This window comes from Denticeps clupeoides, chromosome 1, assembly GCF_900700375.1.
Source record: "Denticeps clupeoides chromosome 1, fDenClu1.1, whole genome shotgun sequence".
NCBI lineage: Eukaryota > Metazoa > Chordata > Actinopteri > Clupeiformes > Denticipitidae > Denticeps > Denticeps clupeoides.
In genome coordinates this window covers 40,186,998-40,198,989 of record NC_041707.1, presented here as the reverse complement: position 1 = coordinate 40,198,989, position 11,992 = coordinate 40,186,998, and the positions used below count along the sequence as shown (strand labels likewise).

At 45.8% G+C, this 11,992-nt stretch overlaps 1 protein-coding gene across 1 annotated transcript; it reads right to left on the bottom strand.

The window, feature by feature from the left end:
• Nucleotides 1–5,503: 5,503 nt before the first annotated feature.
• On the bottom strand, nt 5,504–10,819 carry LOC114793518 (serine/threonine-protein kinase Nek5-like). Its single transcript, XM_028985386.1, has 9 exons — nt 10,579–10,819; nt 10,333–10,408; nt 10,164–10,267; nt 9,993–10,076; nt 9,797–9,858; nt 9,637–9,720; nt 9,497–9,551; nt 9,229–9,417; nt 5,504–7,239 (listed from the first exon to the last, which is right to left on the bottom strand). The coding sequence occupies exons 1-9, from the start codon at nt 10,702–10,704 to the stop codon at nt 6,367–6,369; spliced, it is 1,653 nt and encodes a 550-aa protein (XP_028841219.1). The 5' UTR covers nt 10,705–10,819; the 3' UTR covers nt 5,504–6,366.
• Between the last annotated feature and the right edge of the window lie 1,173 nt (nt 10,820–11,992).

Here is an 11,992-nt window from a genome sequence, read left to right as displayed (position 1 = left end):
TGCTTGGTCTGTGAGAGGGAGGCAGAAGGTAAGTGGGGATGGGATTGGAGCCATGGACGGTGTTCTGGCTCTGTGGGGAGCAGCGGGGAAAGAGGCAAGGGACAGAGGAGAACAGGAAGACGGCTGGTTTGAGGACAGTTCAGGAGCGTGGGCTGGACGGGAGGATGTCTTGGGTGGCAGGAAGGTGGGGTAACATGGAATATTGCTGTTTTCTTCCTCCGCTTATCCTGGTCCTGGTCGGGAATCCCAGACATCCTTCTCCCCAGCAACGTCCACCAGCTCCTCCAGCTAGATCCCGAGGCGTTCCCAAACCAGATTGGAGATACAGTGGAGGAAATAATTATTTGACCCCTTGCTGATTTTGTAAGTTTGTCCAATGACAAAGACGCTGGGTTTCCACTAGATGTCTTTGGCTGATCGTCTGTCAACCGGTTTGACCTGAAGGGCTTCGCGGATGATGGCGCTGAGATCCGGTGACAGGATGTCCGGGAGGGCGGGGTACTCGGTGTTCAGGATCTTGGGGATTAGTTTAATGGTGCTCTCTGCAGTGAACTGCAACAGAGAACAAACACTGTGGGCTGGAACTGTGTGGGCAGGAGGAATCCTGGGAGGTTGAAGGCGCCGTTCTTACAGGCCACTTTAGCATGCACAGTAGATACGTTAGACACCCCAGAAGCCAGATGTCACTGTTGGCAGGAACAAAAAGTAAAAGTAAGTTTTTTTTTTTTTATGTAGTGTACATCCTCCCAGCTTATCTAACAGCATCAGTACCTTTTATCGTGATACACGTCACCGCTCAGCAGCTCCGGTGGGATGTTGCTGATGTCGCCATCGTCGCCACTGTCTGGTCCTGCCCTGAAAAACACATGCAAACTCCGCAATGAGGCAGACATTTCCCATTTCTCAAGACTTTGTGAAAGAGGGACCACACCTGTCTTTAATCTCTTGGACTTCCCCCAAACAGACTGATCCAAATTCAGTGTATTTTTTGCTGCAATTGTTTGAAAATGGAAGGAGCACAAAATGACCATCAATCGACCTCGGTCTGGGGCTCCACACAAGATCTCACCTTGTGGGCTCTCAATGGTTCTGAGAAAGGTGAGAAATCATCCTAGAACCACACGGGAGGAGTTAGTTAATGATCTCAAAATAGCTGGGACCACAGTCACCAAGAAAACCATTGGAAACACATTACACCGCAATGGATTAAAATCCTGCAGTGCTCGCAAGGTCCCCCTGCTCAAGAAGGCACATGTGCAGGCCCGTCTGAAGTTTGCCAATGAACACCTGAATGATTGGGTGTTCCAGCACGACAATGACCCAAAACATACAGCAAAAGCAACAAAGGAGTGGCTCAAGAAGAAGCACATTAAGGTCATGGAGTGGCCTAGTCAGTCTCCTGACCTTAATCCAATAGAACACCTATGGAGGGAGCTGAAGCTCAAAGTTGCACAGAGACAGCCACGAAACCTTAGTGATTTAGAGATAATCTGCAAAGAGGAGTGGACCAAAATTCCTCCTAAAATGTATGCAAACTTGGTCATCAAGTACAAGAAACGTTTGACCTCTGTGCTTGCAAACAAGGGTTTTGCCATAAGTATGAAGTCTAGTTTAAATGTCTGTTCACATTTGGGAAAGGGACTGAACAGAACCGGTGACAAAGGGCAGCCCTGGCGGAGTCCAACCCTCACCAGGAACAGGTACTGCCAGCTATATGGACCAAACTCACACTCCTCCAGTACAGGGACTGAATGGCCCTTAACAAAAGGCCATCCACCCCACACTCCTGGAGCGCCCCCTATAGCGTGCCCTTGGGGACACGGTCATAAGCCTTCTCCAAACACATGTGGACTCCCATGCCCCCTCCATCACCCTAGCAAGGATAAAGAGCTGGTCCACAGTTGCATGGCCAGGACAAAAACCGCATTGCTCCTCCTCAATCTGAGATTCAACTATCAACCAGACTCTCCTCTCCAGTAGTCTCTCTGGAGTAGACTTTTCCAAGAAGGCTGAGGAGTGTGATCCCCCTAAATTTGGAACACACCCTCTGGTCCCTCTTCTTAAAAACGGGGACCACCACCCCAGTCTACCACTCCACCAGAACTGCCCCCAATGTCCACGCAATGTCAATGACAGCCCTACAACATCCATAGCCATGAGATACTGAGGACGGATCTTATCCTAGGGGTTCTGCCACTGTGTAGCTTTTTTACTACCTCAGCAACTGCCCCTGAGATTGGACAGTCCATACCCAGGAATACCCTTGAAATGCACATTGGAACAATTGAGGAACTCCACAAAGTATTCCTTCCACCGCCTGACTACAGCACCAGTTGATGTCAGCAGCCCTCCATCTACACTGTAAACAGTGTGAGCAAGTTGCTGCCTTCCTCTCCTGGGGTGTCGGATGGTTTGCCAGAACCTCTTTGGAGGCGTCCTGCAACCTAGGCTGCCCTGGTACCAAGTGTACTGGACATCCTTATGTTCGAACATGGTGTTTGTTAGGGCCAAACTGTGGCTTGCACAGAAGTCCAATAACGAAACACCACTTGATTTCAGATCTGGTGTACCGTTCCTCCCAATCACGCCCCGACAGGTCATGTTGTCATTGCCCACATGAGCGTTGGCAATGACATTGTCCCCCAGCAGGACAATGGAGTCCCCAGTCGGAGCACTATCTAGCACTCGTACCAGGGACTCCAAAAAGGGTGGGTACTCTGAGCTGTTATTCGGCACATAAGCACAAAAAACAGTCAGGACCCATTCCCCGACCCGAAGGCGCAGGGAAGCTACCCTCTCATCCCCCGGGGCAAACCCCAACAAACAGGCTGAGAGTCTTGGGGCTAAAAAAAGCTAACCCCAGCCCTCCATCTCTCACCCGGAGCAACTCCAGCAAACAAGAGTGTCCAACCTCTCTCAAGGACTTAGGTTCCAGAGCCAATGCTATGTGTCGAGGTGGGTCTGACTATATTTAGCCGGTATCGCTCAACCTCAAGCTCCAGCTCCTTTCCCACCAGATATGTGACGTTCCATGTCCCAATAGCCAGTTTCCTTGTCCAGGGATCAGACTGCCAAAGCTCCCGCCTCGGTCTGCCACCTGATCTTTATTGACCCTTCATGTTCCTTCTGCAGGTGATGGTTCCACAGTTGGATGAGCCCATGTATCCGGTTCGGGCTGGGCCCGGCCGGGCCCAATGGGCAAAAGCCTGGCCACCAGGTGCTCGCTCACGGGCCGCAACCCCAGGGTGGGACCCCGGTAACCCTCTGGGCCGGGTACACTGGCTCTTTGTTTTTTCCACCAAGTGCCCCAGACAACACAGCTCCTAGGATCATTGAGGTTCTCAAACTCCTCCACCACGATAAGGTGACGGCTCAAGGAGGAGACATGGAATATCGTCTTAGCAAAAGTGGCAGGCAAACTTAAGGTCAAGGACAAGCAAAGGTTGTACTCACAAGGTACAATCAGTCAGGCTTAGATAAAGAAGGCTAGCGTCTCTGGGAAATAAATTCAACAAAGAGCGGACAGGATCTCCTCAGGGTCACCTGGCTTTTATACTCACTGCTGCCCGCTCTCACTTTTGCTTCCGGGTCGTTGTCTCCCCGACTGATCTAGCTCCCTCTGATGGGCTGAAGGTGGTATGTTGCATGCACGTAGTCCTGTATGATGCACCTTTGTTTTATATTAAATCCCCTTCCTTATGCCATCGAAAGATACAGACATGGACTCCTTCCTAACTCGCCTTATCTTGTTTTAAGGTAGCTGAAAAGTCTTATTAGCACATATTATTTACCACATTGGAACCATAGAAATTAAATTGTTGGGTAAAATAAACTAATAACCCCAACCCTCCATCTCCATCATTTGCAGAAGTTGGCAGTTCAGGTTGAGAAGATACACCACATTCCAAATTATTATGCAAATTGTATTTAAAGTGTCAAAGAGGAAACATGTTGTGTTTTTACAACTACACTCATGGATGGTATTGTGTCTCAGGGCATTTTGCGTCACTGAAATCAGTCATCTCGGACACTTGTAATAAATAGTTTGCCATGTAAGACAAATTAATTGAAGCAAAAACATTGAACAAAGACGTTGCACATTATTAACACTAGAAGTCCCAGAGATTAGCCATTTGGCTTTTCTACCTATAAAACCCACAGGATAGTCAATTGACTAGAAGACTTTTAACTAATATCCTTAATCACCTGTGAACAGAAGTTTTTCTCATGTAAACAAGGCGGGGCCATGCTGAGCCACTTCAAGGTCACTTGTGTTTCACTTTGATATCTTAGGGAGAGATGAACACACATGGGTTTTTTTCCTTTGTTGAAGAGATTTATTGATAAAACAACGTACAAAATAAAATAAACAACAAACCAATCATTTTTACAAATATTTACAAATAATAATAAAAAGTGAGTGAGTACATTTCAGCAATGACAAAGCATTTGTTCATTTCTTGCTTTCTTCGCAGCCATATGAGAGCTAGCCAACTCTCGTGCAAGCTCCACCAGGAAGTCCACCCGTCTTTCCTGCTTCCCGGTGCATGCTTGATATAGCACATGTGCATTCAATGCTGCCATGTCAATCATATTATAGAACACGGCAACTGGCCAGCGGCGTGTTCCTCTGTGGACAGTGTACTCCCGCACCATCTGGTCCATCACATCCACGCCACACTTTGTGGTGTTGTAAAGGGTGACAGTAACCACTGATATCATGAATTGGAACTGAGGGACTGAGGGAGATTTTTTTTTTTTACTTTATTTATTTATTTGTTTATTATTATTTTTTTATTTTATTTTATATGAGCAGGCAGAGGAGAGAGCACACAAAAACAAAATTCACCTTTTTGTTTTATAATTCAGTGATGATTCTGTACATGTTTATCAACCATGGACATTTGTGAACAAACATACATTGGAGTGGACTGTGTTCAAAAACACCAAACACTCCATTTTCAAACACTTCTTGGGGGGAAGGGGAGTGACACATTCCAATCGGTCATTTACAAATGAATGGGAGCCATTTGTCAGTGATTGAGTTGTTAGTTCCCAACCAAGGGGCCATTTGGCCTACCTCTGCTAGAGCTGAGGGGTCAGAAAAACCTGGGACTTCTAGTGTTAACCCATCACCCTGAGTGGGCAGTGCTTTGCTCAGTGGCACCCTGGCAGATCGGGATTCGAACCAGCAACCTTCTGTCACTAGGTGTCTTGAACTTCATCTAATAATGGACATGGAATGGAAGGAAATGGCAGCAGAAACAGAAAGTCAGTATTTGATGTGCACTTTCAAAATACTAAACACTTACTTCATTTTCAGATATCTAGAGCCACAGTGACACCGAGTGGACAAAACACTCATCAGGCTTAAATCAGTAGTGACAGGGACAGTCTCCCTGGAGACAAGCAGGGTTAAGTGACTTGCTCAGGAACACAATGGTTGAGCCTGGAACTTTGTGGTCTTCTGGTCCATAGGTGAATGTCTTACCCACTTGGCCGCTTTCAGGCTTGAATGAAAAAGTTTATTGTACATAAGAAACACAGCGGTACACACATAATGGAGCCGTAGCAGATGAGAGGAGGAAAGCTTGACATCTACATGACATCTACAGTAAAGGGACGTAACACAAGATTGCATTGAGGGTAAGAAAACCCCACACAATCCCCAGACAGTAAAAACCTGTTGACCAACACAGCAATGTGACAGAGTTAAAAGAACACTAATCAGAACTTAAATGAATCCACAACCAAATATAACAGTTTTCAATCTGTAAAAGTGACACTAATTAGTGTTAAATGTTAGTGACTCCGCCCCTTCCCAGGTATCAAGCCCATATGGGTGGTACTCAGGTACCCGACAGGTGGTCCATATCAGCCCCATCTTAATATGAACCCCAGAACCCAGATGGGGAGCAAGAGTCACCCCTGATTTACCCGCCGTCATGAGAAAGACTCATATTCTAGGATTTCTCCTTGAAATTTCATGTACATCAGATTCTGAGCCCCTCCAGGACAGAGCAAGAAAGGACTTGAATTTCCAGTCCAAAGTCTTCAGAGGTTCTGCGCCCTTTTTGCAACTCCATCAAAGTTTCCATCGTTTCATCTTCATTCTGCTTTGAGAACTTGTGTGATGGTCCTTCACTTCACTTTCTTGTCATTTGCAAAAGTGATGTGTCAACTGAATAGAACGTCCTCATCTAATGGGTTTCATTTATTGTTAGATCAACATTGCATCATTTATAAAATCTTTTTTTTAATTCCATGACACCCGAGTAAGTTCATCTTGAAAACATCATTGGTTACCCCAAAATTATAACTGTTATAATTATTATAATTACTGATGAGGAGGAGCAAATGCATCCCCTATGTCCTGGAAGCATCTAATTTTGGGATGAAGGTGATAATGTCGCTCAACTCATCCACGCTGTCCTGCAGCTGATCTGCCGTCTCCCGCACCTTCAGGACAAACTTCATGGTTGCTGATTTCACCTCTGTGTTTCTCTCTTCACTTCCTGGCTGCTCTTGAGCCATGTTCTCAGGGTTCAGCAGCTCCAGCTTGCTGCTATCATCACTGCTCTGCGGAGCCCTCGAGTGCTTGATGTTGTGAATCTCTTTGGCATCCACGGCAATGAAGAAAATGTCCACGGCCACGAAAAAAGCTGAGAAGATCCCTGTAGCCACTTCTGCGATTCTGATGGCCCTGGCAGCCTGAGCTGCTACTTTACCCAGATTTACAACCTGTAGTAAACGCACCAGCTCCGGAATGGCCCCCAGGCCTCTACCCAACCTGCATCCAACGTTCATCGCCTTCCCACCACTGGCTGATGGATGTGCACCATCACTGGCTGAGCCCATGAGTTCCAGAGCCTGCAAGCCTTCAGAAATGTGCTGCAGACTCTTGACCACCGAATTCATCTTCTCCTCGAACTCTCTGACAATGTTTTTGATGCTCTGCCGGTCTGAGGACTGGTTGACCATGTTGGTGATGTTGGAGATCCCAGCTGTTGCGCCACCAGCGACCGCAACCCCGACCCCCACCCCGGTCACAATCAGAGAAACCCCCAAAGTGAAGGGGGCCAAGATGAGTCCCACTATGGAGGTGATTCCTCCGACCGCCCCCACCACTCCTCCAGTCAGGCTCCCTATCGTGGCTCCATAGTGGATTTTCTCCAGGCCATCGGCCAGGGCCCTCAGCTTGATCAGGCTGCCATGGAGATCTTCAACGGTGTCCACACTCTGCAAAAGACACGTTGAAAGGTTTATTTCCAGAAGGAACGTGACTGACTTTCAGCATGGGCTTAAAATTGCGTCTACTTTAAAAATGTTGTAGTACATTTAAAAATATTGTAAATACATTTAAAAATGTATTTTCCTATTTCATTTTTGTTTTATTGTATATATGTACTAACAGGCAAGGCAAGGAAAATTTTTGTTTAAAAGATTGCGTCTACTTTAAAAATGTTGTAATCTTGCTCGTTGTTTTTCATTATAAGATCACATCAATTTAATGCAAATGTAATAACAGAACTACTAATGATAAAATATCAGAAATTATTTTATTATTATTATATTAATCACAGTATCATCATATCATGACAGGTCATGATGCAAGATCTTCATTTTGTGAAACTTAAGCCCTGCTACAGCCATGCAATAGGAGCCAATGCAGCTCATTGTTTTCCTACTGTGGACGAAGTTCCAGCAGTGGACATAAAAAATAAGGTTGGACGCATGTACTCTGCAGTGGATATGGACACTAAGAATGCAACACAAGAGACACAAGTGAAGCATGTTTGATTAATCTGTTTTTTCCTTTTTTTTACCTCATTGGCTGCTTTGTTCACTATTGTCATCATCAAAAGTTGCTTGATGAGATGCTCATTAACATGAGTGAATGATAAGAAATTGTTCACAGCATGAACCTTCAGGACGTTTGAAAACCGTCCCCGTTAGGGCTGCACGATATATCGGAACATTATCGTTATCGCAATAATAGTATACGCGATATCTGTAACGCAAAGAGTTGCGATAAATGAAATTTATGCTGCGTCCGTCATCGCATATTATATACTATTGTGACGAGCTGTCGCAGCGAGGTCAGGAAAGGAGAAATTGGCTCAATCGTGAGGGTTTCGGAATAACGCTTTTTATTGAACGGAAGCCAATAGGTGGCGCAAACAGCCAATACCTACTCCCCCAGCTTCCAAATAACAGGGAGGCATCTCTTCTTCTCCTCCAGACCTACACAACTACGTCCCGGTGTAAAGTTTCTCCCCTTGCACACACTACATTAAATCCCCATAACACACAAATCCTGAACCCCAACAGAACACATTTACCCGTAACATGGTTAACTATTTGGTCCCCGGGAGCGCCCGTCCCGTCGGCGCGTATCTCACCCGCAAGTCATGCTGACCCCAACTCATGGCCAGCCTCCGCCGACACACAACATATTGTATGTGAAAAGCAGTACGCGAGGCGAGTACAGCGTCATATTCGAAACATGGCGGGAAATGGCTCTTTTCAAGTGCAAAATGTAAAAATGTAATTCAAATGTAGTACCTACTCAAGTAGTATGCGATTTTGGACGCAGCATTAATTTATGTGCCAAGCATCTGTGTGTCCAAATTTGACGAATCAGACGGGCCCTTACTATCTTTATACCCGCGTCCAAAGTAGGTGATATAATGCTATTGGCTAGACCGGGCCATGTAATGTTTACATGTTCATATTAATTTTGATTTATGTGAATGTTGACAATATGTTAGTGTTTTCACTACATACCATGTATTTGAGGCCTGTACACTTTTAATAGTATTTTCCTATATCATTTTTGTTTTATTGTATATATATATACTAACAGGCAAGGCAAGGAAAATTTTTGTTTAAAAGATGTTCTTGTTTTAAGGCACTCTTGAAGAGGTTATGCTTACATGTAAATAAAAAGTCATCTTTGAAAGCAATTCATATTGTGTTGGCAGGTGTACCACTGGGGTGGTAGTAGCCAAGTGGGTAACACACTCACCTATGAACCAGAAGACCAGTCCTATCGTGCAGCCCTAGTCCCCATTGTCCAACTTAAAAAGACGAGTGTGAAACGCTGCCATCACGGTAAAAGCATAGCAGCATTAGGCAGCAGCCACCCATAATCGGAGGGTTGCGGGTTCCAGAACCGCGTGCTGTGCTGCAGGGTTTCACAACGACGAGAAAACACATCACTTTCACCTTTGCTGTTAAAAAACTGATGACGCCGGGTTTCCACAAGATGTCTTTGGCTGACGGTCTGTCTTCCGGTTTGACCTGAAGGGCTTCGCGGATGATGTCGCCGAGATCCGGTGACAGGCTGTCCGGGAGGGCGGGGTACTCTGCGTTTAGGATCTTGGGGATGAGTTTAATGGTGCTTCCTGCAGTGAACTGCAACAGAGAACAAACACTGTGGGCTGGAACTGTGTGGGCAGGAGGAATCCTGGGAGATTGAAGGCGCCGTTCTTACAGGCCACTTTAGCATGCACAGTAGATACGTTAGACACCCCAGAAGCCAGATGTCACTGTTGGCAGGAACAAAAAGTAAAACTAAGTTTGTTTTTTTTTATGTAGCGTACATCCTCCCAGCTTATCTAACAGCATCAGTACCTTTTATCTTCATACATGTGACCGCTCAGCAGCTCCGGTGGGAAGTTGCTGACGTCGCTGTGGGCGCCACTGTCTGGTCCAGCCCTGAAAAACACATGCAAACTCCGCAATGAGACAGACATTTCCCATTTCTCAAGGCTTTGTGAAAGAGGGACCACACCTGTCTTTAATATCTTGGACTTCCCCCAAACAGACTGATCCAAATTCAGTGAAGAACACATTCTGAGGAAATAAAACGTATAATTACATATAACGAGCTATGCAGAAGAGTTTAAGGTGCTAACAGCAGACCATCTTCTCCCCAGAACCTCAGGTTATATCCAAAGGTAATAAATTCAGTAGGAATAAAGCTGCACCTGGGGTCTCAAGTCCTTGTGAACAACACTGTTGTCGTGTAGGTGCTTGAGGGCCATGCAGATCTCGACAATCCAGTCCAAAATCTGCAAGAAAGCATCCGATCCATCATGATATGGAGCATCGGCACCTCGCTGTAACATTATTATAGATTTTACAGCGTTCCAGCGTACCTGTTCCTCAGAAAACGGCTGACCAAGTTTACCCTGGTCGTCAACCTTCTGAAACAGGCTCCTGTCCTCATGGTGGTCCATCAAAACATATAAGGTGTCACCTTCTGAAAAGAAAGTTCCTCACGTTCGCATCATTTAGTAAATCATGAGAAATTATTATTTAATTCACCTGTAAATGACTGCTGATGTCCCACAATGTGGGGATGTTCCAGCTTTTGGAGAATTTTTTTCACCACAAAAACGTCCTGAAGAAGACAACACACAGGTAACAACGTCACTACAGACAGGACCGCTCAGAACGTGGGAGGGAAAAATGGTTTAAAACTCATATTGTAGCTGGACACTTCAAAGCTTCATTGTTTTAGAGTATGTGGATTTCAGATTTCAAACTTTTTTCGATTTAAAATCTACTTACGTCCGCGTTTCGTATCTCTCTGGCTGTGTAGACGTGGCCTTCCTTGGACCTGACCAGCACCTCGTTCTTCTCCTGCTTCAGCACGGTGAAACCACGCTTCTCCAGCACCGTCTGCTTGGCGCCCATCTTCTCCAACCTTCTACAACGACCCAGAACTCACGAAACAACTCTGATCGGACGGGAGACAGCAGTCGGCCTCCGGTTACAGGCGCTCACGGTGCACCGTGACGTCACGCTGCCGTTGTTCACAACGAAAGCGAAAGTAAACGAGTGTCACGTGACCCGACCGCCCCGCCCACTCCCTCCCCGGTTACATTTACGCCATTTATCGGTCACTGAATATTGATTTCAGCAGTGTCGAATCGATCGTTTTTATTTCCCTCTAGCAGAGCGTGAGAACAATCACTGTGTGTGACGTCACTGCGAATCAACCGCTTGTTTGTACTCAAGAACAGAACGTCATTATGTGGAATCAGATGAAGACACCAGGATGACAGTCATGAGTTCGGCCTGGACGGGTGGAGGCGTGGAGATTTAGGAGGACTTGTGGAAAGACCAAAGGCTGGTGAAAAGGCACAAGACCTTCAAGGGGCACAGTTTATGACTGGATAAAATGCTAAATATTTGTACAAATATGAATCTAGATTGGGGTGGGGCACCTCAAGGATCTGTATTAGGGCCAGAAATGTTTATTATTTAGTATCAATTTTTACAATTAACATTGTGGTGGAACGTGTTCTTGCATGCCTCCGGAACGTTACTATGGTAACGGGGTCAAGTGAGGCCGAATGAGGCATTGTCATTTTGTTTAAACAGGGCTGATCTGGAAGAGTCATGGTCCAAAAACGTTTCCCGAGATGTGTGTACTAATTTGCGTCTGACCCTGAAAGTCCTAACTATTGTGAAGTTCTCCCCGTTGACCTGCTTTTGATGGAGCAGTGACATCACCCAGGCTTCAGGGACGGCATAAGACGCGGGCAAGGCGGGGCTGCCTGAGACAGAGGAGGCAGGACAAGGACATTTCAGTGCAATGTGTGGTGGTTATTCCTTGGCATACCCCCCAAACAAGCTGTCATGTCCTTTTCAACCCTTCGGCGTTTGTCCCTCACTCACCCCACCTCTGTTGTGACAATTTTGTTCAGGTGTAAAATTGCAGCAAATTTTGGGGATGATCGCAGAAGACATAAATCCATAGAAAAAGTGATTTAAACTGTCATTAACTTTAGATAAAACAAAATTAATGTTATTTGGAAACTGACTTTGGTGTGGATTATATAAACACTGTGCAGTGTTCATTCAACTCTGGCATTTTTACTGTGTACTAGAGGAATTTCCAACCAGTCAGGGAGCCTCAGGCCTCACAGCCCAGAGTCACAAATTCTCCTTCAGTCACCCATAAGTTCTAAGGGAGCCT